Here is a 17,673-nt window from a genome sequence, read left to right on the forward strand (position 1 = left end):
ATTCTCCTTGCACTCGGGGCATGGTCGGTTTTAGCCCGCACGAGCTGATGATAGCTTGCCGAGATTGCGAAGTTCCATTGCCCCTCGAAGAAGACCGAAACATGGTGCTCCTAGAACACCCAAAATTATCTTCGCTGTGCTCCATGGAGAACAACGGTTCTTGCCATGCTGAACGAGCAACATAAACTTTCTCCCGTTCATCGGGGACTATAATTATGTAACGCGATCACAAAACATGCAATTATAAAAAGTAGTGGAATAAAACTTTTGGGCCGAGGATATAACACTTCTCATTTTGTTAATCTTTAAAAAAATTATTTTAGGATTTTTGCTCCACTTTTAAGCCATTCGCCTTTGAATATTATTTCGGGTGTACAAAACGAGGCAAAAGCCCATGGAAAAACTAGAGTAGACGGGGAATATGACTACAATCTACAAATGTACGATAATCAGCTGGTACATACATGATCATACGACGAGAAACCATATCAACAATGCGGGTTTCGCTTTAAAATTACTAAATGCGCTCTTCTTATTATCGTTTTTTTTTCTAAATTGTGAAATGCATCCGGTGCAAATCCCGGGATTGAAAACTAGTTTAAAATGAAAAGTTGCAAATCAACTGTAGCGACTTTCTTCTGTTGTGATCTTGAAGTTTAAATCGGGAGTGTAATTATTTTCCTAAATTCGAGAGATCCGAATTTTTCGCATAATCTTTTCATCTTACATATGAATTTTGAAAGAACTCGACTTATGTAATTGTCAAGGGGGTTTGGTGGGACTTGCCGATCTGATTTGAAGAACCCATAAAATATCGAAAGTAGTTTTATCCCCTATATCAATGGCGCTCTCGGGCTTTGGGCTTGCGCATAAAAAGCTTGTCTTTTTTCAAGGGATCAGTGGAAGAAGACACGCCGGAACAACGTTGGCATATGCCGTAACATTGTCTCCTCCTCCTCCTCCTCCTCCTCCTCCTCCTCGTACAATGTCGCATGAGTTGACCGCAGCACTCGCGGCTGATGCAGTTTCGAACCACACGGAGAAGCCCGCTGCCCATGGACGAAGGGCTTGCGTTTTCTACAAGTTGATCGTGGAGTCCATCATCCAGGAGAAGCAGCTGGTAATTTCCCTTGCTGTTCTTCTTTTGTTCTTTTCACTGTTCTTGGACTTCGTGTTGTGTTCGTTATCGACCTTCTGGTTGTACCCTTTTATGTTCCTTTGATTCAATCGTGCTTGCTTGTCATCTCCTCTTGTTCCTATCTTCACGGGCTGGTTGGGGCTTCGTGGGTGTTTGGTATCTTGCATGGATGATGTGTCTAGACATCGTTTGAGACGTTTCAGTTGATGAATTGCCCCCCAAGATCTTTCTCCCCGCCTTGTCTCTTGATTTCATACATAAAGTCGGGAACTTTTGTTGTGCGGGAATATGTTCATGGAGTGAATTTGGGTTGCATTTATTATCAGTTTTGGTATGACTTGCTTCTAAATTCAAGAAAACCCGTCTGTACATGTGCTCGGGAATTTTGTTTGTACGCTACTTCGGTTCTTTTGTAATGTAGAGCTTGCTTATACAATTAGTGAGAATGTGGGTGGTTAAACTTTGATATCTGCAGGGACTTCCGAAAAGATTTGTTCAGAAATTTGGAGATGAACTATCCAATGCTGTTACACTCACCACTCCCAGTTCTGGTATATGGCAAGTGGGCTTAAGAAAAGCTAATCAAAGGCTATGGTTTGATGGCGGCTGGCAGAGATTTATTGAACATCACTCTGTTTGTGCCGGGTACTTTCTGGTTTTTCAGTATGAAAGGAACTCCAATTTCCTTGTGTACATGTTTAACTTAACTGCTTCCACGGAGTTCGCTCATACCACTCTTGGGAGGTCTGAAGAATTGAGTCATGGCAAGCAAGTTGCATTTCCTCTGGAGCAAAATCGAGAGTCTAGTAACATTCTCAAAGTTCGAAAACTTAGCCCTGCCTTCCCAATTTCCAGCTATTCGAGGAACAAGGCTTCTACTGACCTTGTCAATCAGAAGAGATCAGACCGTATATATAGTGTCATCAACCTTGAGGACCATAAGCATGAGATTAACGGGAAAAATCTCCTATCAAGAAACCATTCAGACTTTCTCCATCTGAAGGGTAACAATACTCGTGATATAGGGGTACAAGTCGATGTTAATGAACTTAGAGAAGCAGGGAATGGAGTTCAGTCTCCTTTGTCTCACCAATCAAGATATCCCAAAAGGAGAAAGCAAATAGCTGAGCCCGGTAAGCACCATTAACTCTTGTCAATTGATCATCCATACTCCTGTTTTTTGTTTGACACAATAATGACAATGCAGATGAGAAAGAGTTGTCGGCCGAAGAAAAGTTGGGAAGCGAACCATCTCCTTCCGGCGATGTTTCCTCCCAAAGTTCTTCCAGACAGTCGAAAGCCACAAGGCTTGTAACTGCTGAAGCGAGAGAACTGGCGATCCGGGCATCGGAAATGTTTGAGCCTGACGGCCCTTTCTGCCGAGTGGTCATGCGACCATCCTTCGTACATGGAAAATTTATTCTGGTAAGCCTTGGAGGTGGATACCCTCGCTAAAACGTTCGTTCCATATCATTTCCTAATTCTAAGTGGAGCTACAGAAGTAGCCATAACAACTATGCCCTTCTCTTCATTGAGAATTAGCTGCATGAACGTGGATTTTCCTATCCTTTGTGCTCATACATACAACAACGTGAGGTTCATGGTTGGAAGATAATTCCAAATGAATTCACTTGGATATTATTTCAGTGGCCATATATTGTCTTGTGAAGGCTTCTGTCTCTTTTTCCTTATACAGCACCTACCCTCCTCCTTCGCCCGGATGCATCTGAAGGACTTGTCTGGGGACATCAAACTTCAGCTTCCTGATGGCAAGCAATGGCCTGTGCGGCGCATTTTCAACCGTGGCAAAGCTAGTAAGATCAGCAGAGGTTGGCGTAAATTTGTGACAGATAATAATCTGGAGGAAGGAGATGTCTGCATCTTTGAACTGGTAGAGACAGAGGACGTTGTGCTAAATGTTACTATAATCCGAGTTCTAGAGGACAGGAACTCACAGCAGTGAGTCGGCCGCAATAGATCTTGTGCTTCGTAACTATGTTTTCCCTGTGAATATGGTATCGGTGATTGAGATCTTTATGATAGTGTTTCTTTCTGGCCTGCTCAGTGCAACTTAAAGCACTCTTTTACTACTTCTGTTAGTCGGCCGCATGCTATTGTAATTCGCATGTAGCATGTGACGAACTGATGGTGTATCGTTGAGCTGATTAAATGGCCGGCAGCGCTTGATCCCGTGTCTTTGGATGCCTGCCAGGAGAATGAACAAGAGTTCTCTAGTTAATATAGACCGTGACCATGCCGTAGAGTCGGTTCCTGCCATGCTGAATGAGAAATATAAACTTCCTTCGGTTCATAGGACTATTCAATAACTGGTTTTGCAGCAACACCAACCAATCTAGATTTTTCTCGATCCCCAAAAAATCACTGTATTGTCTCAACTTCAGAAAATTACGCACACTAAAAGTTTCAGGCTCCACATATATGGACTAATTTTAGTTTCCGTATTAACGTTGGAAATAAGTTTGAGGTAAAGAGTTTCGCGCGTAAGAAGTACTACTCCACGAAACGAGTACAAATGCCATGGAAAGGGCAGTAGGTTTTTGGTCGAGGAATAAAGAAAAGGGTAAGTTTTATTTACTCGAGAATATTTTTTTATCTTCGCAAATTTTCAAGAATTTTCATGGACATCGTGAATGAGCTTTGAGGGCAAATTAATCTAACCAAAACATGCAATTTTAGGACGGTGTGGAGCAAAACTTTTGGGTTGAGGAAATATCACTCTCATTTTCGAAAGCCTGTGGAAAAACTAAATTAGAAAGGAATAGCACTTCGAGGTGTGTAAAAACCAGATCAATCTCCTTAGCAAACAGCCCAATGAGATTTTCTAAATACATGATCATAAGATAAGAAAAGATGATAACTATGCGTGTCTTACTTTGAATTTTCTAAATGTGCTTTTTGGGTCATCCTTTCTCGAAAGAAAAATTTTCAAAAGGTACATGGTGCAAAGCACGGGATTGAAAACCAGTTAAAATAGAAACTCTGGATTCAAGTCATTAAAAAATACCGCAATTGTCACTTTCTTTTGTTGTAATCTTTAAGTTTAAATTGGGAGCGATCCCAACTTTTTCCCCCACGAATTCCGCAGTTTCATAGGTAATACGACCCCATAATCTTTTGCCTCATTCACTGAACTTTTAGCTCTCCATTCGTCCATAACCTAAGTTGCTATATTTGTCGGAGGGGGGTGGCGGTGCTGCCGGAACTAAAGTCTCGTGAAAAGACGCATTGGCCATCACTCTCGAGAATCTCGTAGTAAGTGGCGTGCAACTCAGCATTATCTTTCAGCTTCTTCATATAGGAACTCCACCAGGCAGCTCAACCACATCTCTCCACTTCTTTTTTACTACAAGCCGAACTCTGCATTAAAGAACACCCAAACGTTGAGTTGTGTTCATCAAGCAACGTTCCTGCCATTTTAGCCCCCTACAAATGAACAACCGAAAGAGACGTGTAACAACGTCACTCTCGTTGAAATAGAGGAAATTATAATCGATGGGTAACCAACGCATTGATGGGCAGCAGACGACGCAGAGCCCCCTCCTCTGTTTTGACCATAAAGCAAAAACCTCCATGTCGACCACCATTTTACCGGCGCACATGGACCTTCGAACCTCGTTGTAGCCCAGGACGACAGAGGCAGAGACGACAAAGAACGGCCACTCCCAAAACAGGACGGAGACCGACGGCGTCGGAGAGTGAAACCGAGAGCCCTCCTTCCTGTTCGCGTGTTTTTTCTGGTTCGTGCCTTGCTCTGCTCTGCTCTGCTCTGCTCAACTGTGTTCTCAGATCGGGTTAAAAACACAAATCCAAGTTTTTCGGCTTCGTGTCGTGTTTCGGTTATTTTGTTGTATTGTATTTTTTCCTGATCGGAATGTCGTGATCAAACAAAAGGAGATGGGTTATCTGAGGGCTTCGAAAGTAGATTTGCCTTGCAACCTGTCTTGGAAGAAACCTTTTTTGTCATCACTATTCTACTAAAAAATGTTTTCCCTCGTAACTGATCGCAAGCTTGGCTTGAAGTAGTACAATAATTGTCGTTGAAAATGTGTATGACGCATGGTTTCCGAGAGCTTGGTGTCTGTTGCACTCACTGAGATTCTCTACGCTAGCTTACATTAAACTTTAGGATATTGACTCCCCTCTACCTGCTAACAAAAGGGAGATGGAGAATGCTCCGAGAAAAATCCCAGATTTCTTCAAAGTGTACAGGCCAGAACATAGCTCTCAGAGAATGGTGAGATAACTCTCTCTCTTATGAACTGTTTTTAACTCGGCAAATTGTTCTATTTCGCGACTCACTTATGTCTGTTCCTTGCAGCGCATTCCTAATGGTTTCCTGGCGCGGCTAGATGGGCCACTATCAGGAGAGATCCTCCTGAGGCGTCGCATGGGGCGGCAATGGCGTGTGAAGGTGATTTTGGAGGCACGGGATGCCTATTTTGAAGACGGCTGGCAAGAATTTGTGCGGGACAACCTAGTCGAGATGAATGACTTTATGGTTTTCTCCTATCGGAGTCACAGTGTGTTCAATGTTGTTATCTTTGGGCACTCCGCGTGTGAGAAGAAAGAGTGCGCCCTCCCTGAGGAGGTAGGAGAAGGATGTGAAGTCCGTGAGCGTGACGATAAGGACTGCGAGGAGGAGGAACATGAAGGCAGGAGGAAACGGTCCAAAAAAGAAGGTAATAGAAATCATTCGCGATTCATTAATTTTCAGCACATTGCAATTATATTGGGTGTACATAGCTTATAAGCAGTGAATTTCTTAGTTTGTTCGACTCTCTTAGTGTTATCCGATATACAGGGATCTTTAGCAAGAGGAAAGCTGATGATGAAGATCCTATCGATGTGGAGAGGTACATCGACCCCAAAAATCCGTATTTCGTGACAAGGATCCGAACTCTTAGAAAAGCTCGCTTGGTATGCTTGCTCTTCTATCCCACTTTTCGTTTTGCATAGTATATCCCTAGAAATGTGATCTTGTTATGAATGTTCTTCTTTAGCCTTCTTGGATCCGCCTGTCAATCTGCTGTCCTAGTATATCCCCTTGAAGTGTTGTAGTGCAGACAAGGAAGAGCTTGCTGAAGTGCGATCTTCTTTCTTGCTCTATAAAATGATCATTACAGAATTAGTTATTTTTAATAATGGAGATTTTGTCTTAGAATTATTGACATAGAGTCCTCATTGCACTCACCTATCTCGTTGCAGTACTTTCCATACACTGTGCTAAACGATTATGAACTCGAGTTACCTCAAGCTGTTGAGTTCCAAGATCCCACGGGGAGGACATGGAGAGGGAGGCCTAAGGTGTGGAAAGATGGCCGCATCTGGATCTGTGGCTGGGGGGCCTTATGTCGCCATAACAATTTGAAGAAGAACGACCGGTGTATATGTGAGCTTCTGGAGAAAGGAGGAGTCGCCGGTCGCATCATTAAGGTTCACATCATAAGAGGCGACAATACCTGAAAACCCCAGCTCGTGGCCCCCAATCTGATCTGGGACTTTGGCTAGTTGTAATTAACTTTTGACATGGAAGTTTCAGTTATTTGAACAGTATTTATTATTATGCTGGACTTCAATGTTGTTCTTGTTGTGTCATCACTTCAAACAATATTTTTGTGCTTCTTTATTCGGTTCTTCAGTTCTTGCAAGTTACATCTTTATTTGTAATTGCAGTGGGATTTATTAGATAGGACTTGTTGGTATGAATGGGTGGTCCATATTCATTCACCTGCAAACCAAAGGGCCTAACTTCATTGTTTTTCTTGGACAATATCTGAAGTTGCAACAGATCTGTTCTGGAGCCAACCCCACTCACCTTATCCTTTCTCTATCTCCCATTCCTCCACATACGAAGTCTCACTTTGCTTCCCTCCATTTAGTTCTACAAGCTCAGAGAAAAAACCTCCACTTAAAAACAGGTAATTGAACATTCTCAACCAGAAATAGGCACACCCATTGTCTTCCCCAGAAAGGTCCTAGCTCTTCTCACTGCTGTGAAATATTCTCGATTTCTAATTAGACTGTGGAATTCCAGGAAATGGCGACCGCCTCTGCTACCATCGCTCCCGAGGCACTCGCCGCCTCTGCCTCTGCCATGAGCAAAAGGAAGAGGATGAACAATCTGAATTACATAACAAGAATGAGTCCATTTGGTGGGCTAAAAGCTCACAACACTGTGGCTTCGTGTATGCTTTACTGTCATTTTCAGGCAATCACGGCACATGGTATGCTTTGCAATGAAACAAAAAATGCGAAGGAGTATGGGCCTTGCTCCGTGTACTTGCACGGAAATGCTGCCTCCGTCCAATCAGGGACTGCTGATCTTGAAACTTGTGCCCTTTCCTGTCAACCATACTCGACATTGACAATAAACAATGGGGCTGCTAACAAATCCTACTTGAGAAAAGATTTGGCGCATTTGAGATTCCTTCAGTTACATGTCGTCTTTTATGTATCATATCCAAAGCAATAAACGCAAAAGCTTTCATGAAAATTAGAAGATAATCATTCCATGAACAGTTAAGTGGCGACAATAGCATGTTTAAACTTTGAAGGATGGAAAAAGATCTGTTTTCGCACGCATTTCTGTAAGTGCGATACATGTAGCTGTTGTTGCCATTTCTAGACATGTGACATAATTTCATCCGATCAATACGTCTGAGTTGTGTCGACGACACCTCGCGAAAATAGAGTTTGCGACTGCCGTTGCACAGATGTACAAGTAAAAATGTCAGCACTGTCCTCTAGTTGTTGATGCTTGTGGGATGCAATTAGGCTACGAGATCAAATTCCAATTGAAATGAAACGTCTGTCGTCGACGTCCGACAAGATGGACTACTCCAATAAACTGGACTAAATTTGCAGAACACAGCAAACAGGATGAGGACCTTTGATTGATGTGATACGCAACAAGTACTCGCATAAATACACTCAAACTGATGCACAAAATAAGTCGTATCCCAATTGTGTTCCTTCTATTGGTTTTGTTTTTTCTTTCATTGTTTGCGGTGTTGACATGGTGTACTTTCGGAATATATCGCCCGGGATTCGCGCGCTTATAACAAAATTAATGACCTTGAGTGCAAATGATCCTATTAGATGTAATGAATCGGCAGATCCATAATCAAGCCCCATGATTTTCATGATTAGAATACCAACCCATTAGAGGAGCAACTGGTTATAAGCATACTGTTAAATGCTAATATCAGTGATTTCTCTTTTCAAACGACACTAAGGACAATCATTGGTTGGACTTTTTTTTTCAGGTGAAGAATACTAGAAGTGTCAAAACTTGTGTACAGTGCTCACTTTAGTGCCAAAAGTTTTTTTCGGATCACTTAAATGCCACTTTTTTTTTAAAAACGGTCACTTAAGTGCCAACTTCAATTTGGGTCGTCGGAAATATGACGTGGCCATATTTTATTAATTTCTCAGTTCTATGTGACACATTGGCGCCGATGGGAATAATATTTAATAATATTTTGATATTTTTTAGATTTTTTAAATATTTCTTATGATTTTTTTTCTTTTTTTCCTTCTTTTCTTTTTTCTTTTCTTTCTTTTTCTTCTTCTCCCTTTGGCCGGTGACCGGACACCGGCCACTGGCCATGGCTGGCCGCTTGGCCTCGCCCGGACGAGGCCACCGTCGTCCGCCATAAACGAGGCCCAGCGACCCTCGCTTGGGCAAGGCCTAGTCGACCCTCGCCTGGGCGAGGGCGGGCAAGCCCCGGCGAGGGTCGGCCTCACCTCGCTTGGGCAAGGCGAGCCCCGGCGAGGGCTCCCCTCGCCAGATCGGTCGAGGCCGGCCCTCGCCCAGGCCACAATGGCCTCGCCGGCGATGTGACTGGTAATGGAACTCTTCTAAATAGATTGGCTGGACATCAATTTTAAGAGACTCTGGATGCATCCTACAGTCCCAGTCCAAGCAAAAACAGAAAGCTTCCCGCAATAATCGTGGCTCCTCCATGTCCACTCACTCCCCCCAACAAGAGAATTACGTGTTCCCATTGTCTAGACTCATTTTATGAATCTAGTAGATGACAGCTCAAGAAACAGTTTGACTCGCGCTTTTAAAAGGAAAACCATACATTCCCCACGTATCGCTCATTTGGTGGTTGGTTTTACCCACCGCCTCATTCATGAAATGAGTCTACATAATAGTTTATCGAATCACGTTCCCGTGAAGTCTTCTTAATCCTTTGTCAACTAAGCAAAACAGGTCATACAAAATTGCTCACAAACCATCTCAAGACAAACTGCAAACCATGGAGCTGCTCTCCCTCGACCTTCAAAAGATTGGCCTTGCTGTTCTTCTAGTCATCATCTATCTCTATACTTCACTGCGTAGATCCAAAAGAAACAACAAAAGGGGCCAAACACTCCCAGAGGCAGCAGGGGCATGGCCTTTTTTCGGGCATCTTCATCTTCTGGGGCCAAACAAGCTACTGCACAGAATCCTAGCAGCCATGGCTGATCAGTACGGACCAACCTTCTCTATCCGCCTCGGCATACACCGAGTACTTGTGGTAAGTAACTGGGAAGTGGCTAAAGAATGTTTCACTTCGAATGACAGCATCTTCCCCACCCGGCCCAGATCACTAGCCATCAAACTCATGGGTTACAATCATGCCATGTTTGGGTTCGCTCCTTATGGTCCATACTGGCGTGGTATGAGGAAGCTCGCCGTGGTTGAGCTCCTCTCAAACCACCGGCTCGATTTGCTCAAGCATGTGAGAGATGGAGAAACCAATCTTTTCGTCAAGGGGTTGTACGAGAAATGGTTGAGCAACGGCGAAAACCCAGTTACAGTGGAGATGGAGAAGAATTTTGGGCATGTGGCTATGAATATAACGGTGAGGATGGTCGCGGGAAAACGCTATCTAAAGGGCGACAAAGGGGATGAAGAGGAGTCAACAAGATGCCGGAAAGCTCTGGGAGATTTCTTCTTTCTTGTGGGGCAAATTATGGTCTCAGATGCAATACCTTTTCTAGGATGGCTAGATGTAGTGAAGGTAAGAAAAGTTAAAACATAATCAAGATTGTTTTTTTTTTTTTTTGGTAAGGAACAGAATCAAGATTGTTATTGACTCGATCAACCAAAAGTTTGATCCAATTGACAAGCAACAAATATAACACGAATCTCTAAAAGCTGAGTCAATTGAGTCCCCATATCAACCATAATATAGATCATTTGCCTAGCTAAATACTCTTTTTGGTGAAGGGACGGGTGACTGAAATGAAGAGGACCGCCAAGGAACTGGATTGGGTTCTTGGAAGGTGGGTGGAGGACCACCGGAAAAGAAGGGCCGTCGCAAAAGTCGAGGATGATGAGCAAGACTTCATTCATTTTATGCTCTCTGCAACGGATTTGGAGGATGGGAAGTACTCTGTTCAAGAGGCTGATACTATCATCAAGGCCACTTGCTTGGTACACTGTTAAACTTTCACTGTAAATCCTTCTCGCTTTTGGTTGAGCTTTGGAGATTGTATTTCTCCGAAGATCTCGGGCTCTAGTGTATTTTGCTCAAAGCTTGGTCAGTTTCTTTTCTTTTTTTGTTCTTTAAGGCTGCTAGCAGTACTGGTCCGTGTTTGTGCTCCTAGTTCCCAGTCAAATTAGTAAGTTAAGTTGTAGAAGTCGAAGTAGGTGATAGTGAAAACCTCTTTCATAAGAAAACTCGAAACACGATTCCAGGTTAGGACATCCGACACGACAAGCAAAGTCTAGCCAATTGAGGAAATCTATGCAACTGCTGGTCACCATCCATTTCAGGAAAAAATCGATGCCATCATAGAGATACAAATTAGTCATTGCACAGACTTGTGATGTCATTCAGAAGGAACAAATCGAGAGAGAAAAAGAGCTTCTCCGTTTAATAATTTCCAAAATAACTTAGAATTCAAACTTCTAGAATGTCTCCAAGGCAATATAGTGCCCATACAATGTTATATCAGCAAAACACATTTCAATGCTCATATAGAACAGAAAAGAAGAATAAAAAAACATTGCAATGCTTAAATTTTTGAAGATCATTATGTTCCTCATTTTACAAACTTTTGGACTCTTACCCCAAACTGTTTGATTTACTACGGCAAGAGCACAAAACTAGCCACTGAAAAATGATGCTCACACATTTATATTGCAGAGTGTGATCTTGGGAGGCAATGACACCACAGTGTTGACTCTTACATGGGCGCTATCCCTTCTCCTAAACAACCAGCACTCCCTAAAAAGGGCCCAAGATGAGCTGGATGTCCGAGTTGGCAAGCACCGCCAAGTGGAAGAATCGGACATAAAAAACTTAACCTACTTACAAGCTGTGGTCAAGGAAACACTGCGTCTTTACCCCGTACTACCACTTTCTGCACCAAGGGAAGCCATGGAAGACTGCATCGTAGCCGGGTTCCATGTCCCTGCAGGTACACGCCTTATGGTTAACTTGTGGAAGCTGCAACGTGACCCCAGAATCTGGTCACGTGCATCAGAGTTTCAGCCAGAGAGATTCCTGACTGACCATGTTCATGTGGATGTTAGAGGTCATTCTTTTGAATATATACCATTTGGTTCTGGTAGGAGGATGTGTCCTGGGGTCTCATTTGGCCTACAAGTAGTACAACTTATTCTTGCCCGGCTGCTGCATGCATTCAAACTGGAAAGAGTCTCGGGTTCAGAGGTTGATATGAGTGAGAGTCCTGGATTGACAATGCCAAGAGCGACACCACTGGAGGTTGTACTTACACCAAGGTTACCAGCTACATGCTACTGAGCATTCAGAAAGAAAGCACCAAGTTAAACGTGTGTCACATATGGTTGTACCCATATTGACACTACATATCTGCCTGTATGCATGTGTTAAATGGAGTTCCCAAGTGATATTTGCTCTGCCTTGCCTTGTCAAACATTTTCTGCATAACATGTCTAGCCTAATTTCTTCTGAAAAAATAATATTGTTCAAGTTTCCTAATATTGATCTGCCATCTCAAAGCCGTTATCAAGTAAAACAGCCATGATCCTGCTTAACTCAATGTGACAACCCAAATCTGATCCCAGCCAGGTGCTGATCTGACCTAAATCACCCTCACAAAAGCAGCAAAACATATCCCTCCATGTGATATATTCAATTTTCAAAACATAGTGATATTAATGGTGTCTTCACAAAGAAAAAAAAAATTGGAGCATGGATCTGTTTAGACTCTCTTGCCATTATGGATCCAGTTGTAACCATCGGCAACGCTACACTAAATTACAATGGCCCAAATAATATAATCTTGCAAGCACGTCCACTACTGGAAAGAACATTTTACAGAAGTACATTCTTACAGATTTCCCATCACCATGGAGCACTAGCCTCCTCCTGGAACACACGTTCATGCCTCTCCGCATTCGCCTTCAGAGATTCTATATCAGCATCAAGTCTTTTCTTCAACTTCTTCAACTTGGTTAGCCTCACTTGAACGCTCCTCATCTCCTCGTTGACTGAAGCTTGCTTGCTTTCAGCATCTCGATACTTCTCTAACTCCGAAGCGACATTCTTGATTTGGTCCAACCGAGCACGTAAAAATTCAACTTTCATTCCCAGAAGCTCAAATCCCTCCAAAGTCTTATCCCACATCTCAAGGTCCGCTCTTGAAGTGGAGAGGTTGCTAGCTTTAACGGCATCCGCAATGTTGACCGTCTCAGAAATCATCTCAGCAGCCAACTTGTAATTAATGCTCTTGAGAAGGTTGTCATGCAGAAACCCATTCTGACTGGAGCAGAGCTCCAAATATCTTGTCCTCTGGTACTCAGAAAGGTCAGAGTCAATAGCTGTGCCATTGACAAGTACAGTCAGACTGCTGTTGCTTGTTGCCTCTCCGCAATCAATGGCAGATATTGAGTTTGAGAGTCTAGTCCTATGTGTGGCATCTGGACCGACCACGTCGCCCAACTTGGCAGGCTGATCAGGCGTGCATGGGGGATTTGTATCCAAAACCATCAAGCTTTTGCTTTGAGCATTGTCGGGAGATGTGTCTTGTGAAACAGGTCCTGAGCTCGGGGACTTCTTGTTGGGTATGACTTCCTTGTCCATCCGATTTTCTTTAGCATTCGGGAACATTAGAACATTAGTTTCAGAAACTTTGCAGAAGCATTTGATATATATAGCGGAGGGGAAAATGTGAAGATCTACACAGTTTACCAGAATCATTTTGTTTTCTGGGCGCATCCAGACCCAAAGCCCCTTGGGAACCATTCCCTCTCACAATGTGTACCTAAAATAAGATCAATGATGAAAGGATATGATCAGCTGTGGGAAAACTATTAAACTTTAATCTTGGTCACCAAAGCATGATCTGACTAAGAAACGTTGAAAGAGATTTACAAAAATAAATCTATGACCAGGCTGCTATCTGTTCTCTCAGTTTATTTTGATTTCTGGCATTATTAGGGTTATGGTGGTAATTGTTTACAGCCCTAGTATCATCTTCTTGATTTTGAGTCAAGCTTATACACATGCTACCAGCACATTGTGGCAATTATACGATGCTATCTCATGCAAAAACAGTCCCAGACCTAATTGAAATTTACCAGACAGGCCACAAATCTCGATCCTGCTGCTTCAAATAAGTGGAGCAATGGTCCTTCATACTAATATCCAGTCCTGTCGCCGGGTCATTCCTCGCTAAAATTACTCTTTCCTCTTCCTGCCTCACAAAATTACAGCTAGGCAGTGCTAGTAACACACTGATTTACATTTTCAATACTAGGCTTTGTCTGCTAACTTTTAGAGATCTCACAGGGTGGTTGCGTTGCTCTCAAAGCATTTTAAAAAGCATTCAGGACCATCAACTGCCTCCTTTTATTTCCCTAGCAAGAGCAGTACTCTACTTGGAAGTTTGCATGACAATGATGACATATGACTTATTATATGAAATGTCAAATAAGTCAAATAGAAATAAACCCAATTCAGCAGCACTCTCTTAGCCATCATAACTTACGGTTAACTGCCATCCATTTCTTTCTCTGGTAGAACGGCATTTGAACATTTGTTGTACTTATTACCAATCAAAAAACCTATTATCACGGACATGCATCAAAAGAATCTTTGCTTTCTTCTCATATCCAAATCTAGCACCAGTCTAGATAATTTCTATTCTGTTGTATGCATTAAACAAAAACCAAAGGGGTTACCTTGAAGATGGAGGGTCTGACCAACTGGAAAACTAGTACATCACCCTCTATTAATTCTCGTGCACTAGAGAACTTTTTCCATCCGGCACTTAGTGCTGTCTTATCCACGATGTAGTTTACAGGGTATTCTTCCCCATTCTCATCTTCCAAAGTAACGGTGATATTATGTCTTGGCATATGCAACTTGCAGAATGGCATGGGAAGATGCTGCAGGTAAGGAATGGGGAAGTGAGAATCTCATTTTCCTACCAGGACTTCTCTCATTCAAACATTAGTAAAGCGTTCTCGACTCACCAGCCAAAATCCAGTAGTAACATTTGACCGCACCATAGTCTTCAGGAAGCTAGGGATTTCAGCTGGCAAATTTGCTCGAAACTCTTCCGCCCGCTCCATGGCAGGAGATTTCCCCCCAACATGATCATAGTGATATAAGTCATCAATAACAAGTCTCTTCTGTCTGAAAAGAAAGTGGTCGCTGAAGCTGTCAGACATTAGTTAGTGAAGTTTATTGTTACTTGAAGAAAAATGAAATTACCAACCTTTTTGTCTCCCTATGGTAGGTTGATGCCACCTGCTCATGCATCGTGAAAGTTTATGACCAGTTAATAAGAAGTAGTGTATGCACTTCCAGCTGATAATAAAGATAACTGCATCTGATACAACTAGATGGCAAGTTCAGACTTGAAACAGACAGGACAAAGAAAAAAGGCCAAATAAGTAACTCCAAGGAACTAACTCAGAGCCACTGCGAACTTTTTCCGTGTATCCAAGCGAGTTGACAAACTTCTTGTACTAGGCATCAGCATCATCAAATCAATAATAAAACGAAGTAACTCCAATTGACTACAAAAAAGAGCAACCCTTTTCCCAGACACTGCACCCCTGTGGTTAAGCTGGAAAAAGAATTTGAGAAAGTCAGGCTGATGTTATTTTGGTCATTGTAGTTAGACTGATGCCTGCAAATTCTTCTACATGAAAGTGTTCAAGAAGTAAAGTCTGACATCCAGGATATCTCGTCAAATGTGATGAGGGGAAAGATAGAGATGTTGAGAATTAAAGTTCTGGTCCTAGTGAAACCAACAGCAGCAGTTTTCCTGGGCATTTATCTAGGAGTTCTTCAAAACTGTCCTGGAACAGCCAATGAAAAACTGGGCAAACTTGCCCAGAATGAAAACTGAGCAGTCAAAAGCTTCCTAATTTGAAGAAAACCACATGATGCCCGTTTAGTGGCTCCTTTCAGAATCCTAGAGCACAAGTTCTGAGGAAATTGGATGCACAAGTGCGCATCATGACGAACTCTGACCACCATCAGGCTCCATTTCACAAGTTCAATCAATCCTGGAGCGTTTGGCCGTTTTTTGTGAAAGCGCAAAAAGAGGAACGACCAACCTCGCGCTTCTTCAGGACCAAACAAAAACCCTAGACAAGAAGCATCCTAAACACGGAAGCGCTAACGGCGTGCAGCCTACGAGCACAAAATCTGAACTATTACTTCTCCATTCTTCCAGACAATCGTACACATTGAGGATAAGCAAATGACCCCCAAGTTCAACCGGTCCTGAGAACGGGAGGTACGACCATTGGCAACTTCAGGGAGCTCAAAAGGTAAACAGCAGGAGTAAGAGACATCCTCACTTGTTCGGACTTGGGATCTGGATCCAACGGCTTCTTGACCATCAGCGACATCTCGATCTTGGGTTTGTCCTTGCTCCTTCTGGGTATACGAAAAACCCAAAAAAGATTCAAGGCAAAGATCAATCAAACTCAACCCAGAGGAACAGAAAGAGAGATTGGGAAGAATCAGGAGAGCTGCGAGTGGACGGAGCAGGAGAGAGAGAAAGAGGGAGGTGAATCCTAGCGAGTCACTTCGGGGGCTCTGTACGGTGTCGCTCGCTCACCCGAAGGCTTCGAGCAAGGGGGCCTCTTCTTGAAAGTCCCGACGTTGTCACGCTGCGCTCTTTCGTTGTCGCCTCTTTTCTGGTCTAGTCTCCCATGAAGTCGCCAGGAACAAAAACACCGGGTGAATCCGAAAGGGGGGGCGTCCTAGCGACAGCTTCTTCTCCTAGATATTTTCACTTAGTGGCAATGACTGCTATTTTGGTGGCGATTTAATACAGTGTCCGCCGGGCGTATTTGACGCTCAACCAGTGAACGTGAACGAAGATTCATGGCCGAATCAGCAATACAGACCCCACATCAAGATCGAATTTTTATCGACGATTCAGTAAGCTGAAGCTCCAAATTTTCACCTCCCAGGTAAATAATAGAGAGGTTCTTGCATTTTTTGTCATGAACCCACTAACCCCACATCGATTCTTGAATCTTGCACGAAATGCAGTGGCGGAATCTTGAAATTTCTTCCCTAGTCTTCTTCTTGTTCTTGGTCTTGCGAATCTGACCTATGTTTAGAAACTTGAGGTTGGATGACCTTTTCCTTCTCTTCTTCTTTTTTTGTGTTGAAGATTGTGATGAAGTGATCCTTGGAGCCCATTCGATCAGCAGCTAATTACTGTTTTCTGTTAGACCAGATGATCAACCATACGACGAAGAGGTCGTGGGATTGGCGGAAATGTTTCGCATTTCATTGCTTCGATGTGTCTTCAATCATCAAATGTCCTCCCACTCACTTTTCAACTCGAGTAAACCGAAAAGTTTAGATTGCATCTTGCGAAAAATATTGCGTGAAGTTAACTCGAGGAACAGATGCATGAGATGAACATTGAATTTGATGGTCGTACATGAGATTGGTCGAATTCAATGGTCTAAATTGTTAGGGGCAAGTTGAATTCCTCTCATTGTGTAGGTAATGGCAACTAGGAACACAAATACCTTTGTACTTATACTTTCACGTCTTTTTTCCAATCAAGTCCCTCTGATTTTACTTATTTTCTAATTAGATCCCTTTAACACCAGATTCAGTTAATGTGGTAGTCGAACAACATCACGGTGTGGCGTGGAATGTTTTCTTTTTCCAATTTGAATTTCTGTTTTGGCTAATTATTTTCCCACATCGTAACCCAACATTATCTACTTCAATTAAGTTTTCCTTCACATGTCCACTTCGACATTAGTACATTTTTTTCGCATCATACTTTGGTGTCGCCCGATGGACACCTTAGCTGAATTCAATTGAAATTGATACCGGAGAAACTTAATTAATAATTAACTTGGGCATCAAATGCATTAGATATGTGTGAACTTACTTCTAAAACATTGAATTTGATGGGTCTTTATTGAGGTTTGCCCAATTCAATGATCTAGATCTTTAGGGGCAAGTCAAATTGCTCAAATTCCTCTTATAGTGTAAGTAACCGCAACTAGGAGCACGAATACTTTCCGTACTTACAAC

General features: G+C 42.7%; 4 protein-coding genes across 7 annotated transcripts; 3 read left to right on the plus strand and 1 right to left on the minus strand.

The window, feature by feature from the left end:
- Nucleotides 1-818: 818 nt before the first annotated feature.
- On the plus strand, nucleotides 819-3,191 carry LOC115672527 (B3 domain-containing transcription factor VRN1-like). Its single transcript, XM_030594335.2, has 4 exons — nucleotides 819-1,120; nucleotides 1,614-2,271; nucleotides 2,346-2,563; nucleotides 2,835-3,191. The coding sequence occupies exons 1-4, from the start codon at nucleotides 842-844 to the stop codon at nucleotides 3,099-3,101; spliced, it is 1,422 nt and encodes a 473-aa protein (XP_030450195.1). The 5' UTR covers nucleotides 819-841; the 3' UTR covers nucleotides 3,102-3,191.
- Nucleotides 3,192-4,586: 1,395 nt separating this feature from the next.
- On the plus strand, nucleotides 4,587-7,263 carry LOC115672823 (B3 domain-containing protein At4g34400-like). 4 transcript variants are annotated; one of them, XM_056304885.1, is made up of 6 exons: nucleotides 4,591-4,896; nucleotides 5,318-5,393; nucleotides 5,478-5,838; nucleotides 5,961-6,076; nucleotides 6,365-6,669; nucleotides 6,939-7,263. In XM_056304885.1, exons 2-5 carry the CDS (start codon nucleotides 5,322-5,324, stop codon nucleotides 6,620-6,622), a joined length of 807 nt encoding a protein of 268 aa, XP_056160860.1. In that variant the 5' UTR covers nucleotides 4,591-4,896; nucleotides 5,318-5,321; the 3' UTR covers nucleotides 6,623-6,669; nucleotides 6,939-7,263. The 4 variants fall into 4 exon arrangements, with proteins under 4 accessions (XP_030450638.1, XP_056160861.1, XP_056160860.1 ...); XM_030594778.2 differs by lacking the exon at nucleotides 6,939-7,263 and having other exon boundaries at nucleotides 4,587-4,896; nucleotides 5,286-5,393; nucleotides 6,365-6,785; XM_056304884.1 differs by lacking the exon at nucleotides 6,939-7,263 and having other exon boundaries at nucleotides 6,365-6,785.
- Nucleotides 7,264-9,215: 1,952 nt separating this feature from the next.
- On the plus strand, nucleotides 9,216-12,120 carry LOC115672675 (xanthotoxin 5-hydroxylase CYP82C4-like). The gene is made up of 3 exons (XM_030594560.2): nucleotides 9,216-10,170; nucleotides 10,380-10,586; nucleotides 11,302-12,120. The coding sequence occupies exons 1-3, from the start codon at nucleotides 9,424-9,426 to the stop codon at nucleotides 11,920-11,922; spliced, it is 1,575 nt and encodes a 524-aa protein (XP_030450420.1). The 5' UTR covers nucleotides 9,216-9,423; the 3' UTR covers nucleotides 11,923-12,120.
- A 122-nt stretch (nucleotides 12,121-12,242) lies between these two features.
- On the minus strand, nucleotides 12,243-16,557 carry LOC115672676 (B3 domain-containing protein Os01g0234100-like). The gene is made up of 7 exons (XM_030594561.2): nucleotides 16,223-16,557; nucleotides 15,960-16,038; nucleotides 14,864-14,895; nucleotides 14,619-14,781; nucleotides 14,325-14,531; nucleotides 13,333-13,405; nucleotides 12,243-13,232 (listed from the first exon to the last, which is right to left on the minus strand). Exons 2-7 carry the CDS (start codon nucleotides 16,008-16,010, stop codon nucleotides 12,487-12,489), a joined length of 1,272 nt encoding a protein of 423 aa, XP_030450421.1. The 5' UTR covers nucleotides 16,011-16,038; nucleotides 16,223-16,557; the 3' UTR covers nucleotides 12,243-12,486.
- Between the last annotated feature and the right edge of the window lie 1,116 nt (nucleotides 16,558-17,673).

The sequence above is a fragment of the Syzygium oleosum genome, unplaced genomic scaffold, assembly GCF_021117445.2.
Source record: "Syzygium oleosum isolate NSW1041296 unplaced genomic scaffold, Sole_v2.1 Sole_v2.33, whole genome shotgun sequence".
NCBI lineage: Eukaryota > Viridiplantae > Streptophyta > Magnoliopsida > Myrtales > Myrtaceae > Syzygium > Syzygium oleosum.

Coding starts and splice junctions, on each gene's coding strand:
- LOC115672675 (XM_030594560.2), top strand. CDS start 9,424: ATGGAGCTGCTCTCCCTCGACCTTCAAAAGATTGGCCTTGCTGTTCTT. Junction 10,171..10,379: donor GATGGCTAGATGTAGTGAAG/GTAAGAAAAGTT, acceptor TTTTTGGTGAAG/GGACGGGTGACTGAAATGAA. Junction 10,587..11,301: donor TCATCAAGGCCACTTGCTTG/GTACACTGTTAA, acceptor TTTATATTGCAG/AGTGTGATCTTGGGAGGCAA.
- LOC115672676 (XM_030594561.2), bottom strand. CDS start 16,010: ATGTCGCTGATGGTCAAGAAGCCGTTGGATCCAGATCCCAAGTCCGAA. Junction 14,896..15,959: donor CAGATCCCAAGTCCGAACAA/GTGAGGATGTCT, acceptor ATGCATGAGCAG/GTGGCATCAACCTACCATAG. Junction 13,406..14,324: donor TCAGACCCTCCATCTTCAAG/GTAACCCCTTTG, acceptor ATCTTATTTTAG/GTACACATTGTGAGAGGGAA.
- LOC115672823 (XM_030594778.2), top strand. CDS start 5,322: ATGGAGAATGCTCCGAGAAAAATCCCAGATTTCTTCAAAGTGTACAGG. Junction 5,394..5,477: donor AACATAGCTCTCAGAGAATG/GTGAGATAACTC, acceptor TGTTCCTTGCAG/CGCATTCCTAATGGTTTCCT. Junction 5,839..5,960: donor GAAACGGTCCAAAAAAGAAG/GTAATAGAAATC, acceptor TCCGATATACAG/GGATCTTTAGCAAGAGGAAA.
- LOC115672527 (XM_030594335.2), top strand. CDS start 842: ATGGCGCTCTCGGGCTTTGGGCTTGCGCATAAAAAGCTTGTCTTTTTT. Junction 2,272..2,345: donor AAAGCAAATAGCTGAGCCCG/GTAAGCACCATT, acceptor ATGACAATGCAG/ATGAGAAAGAGTTGTCGGCC. Junction 2,564..2,834: donor TACATGGAAAATTTATTCTG/GTAAGCCTTGGA, acceptor TTCCTTATACAG/CACCTACCCTCCTCCTTCGC.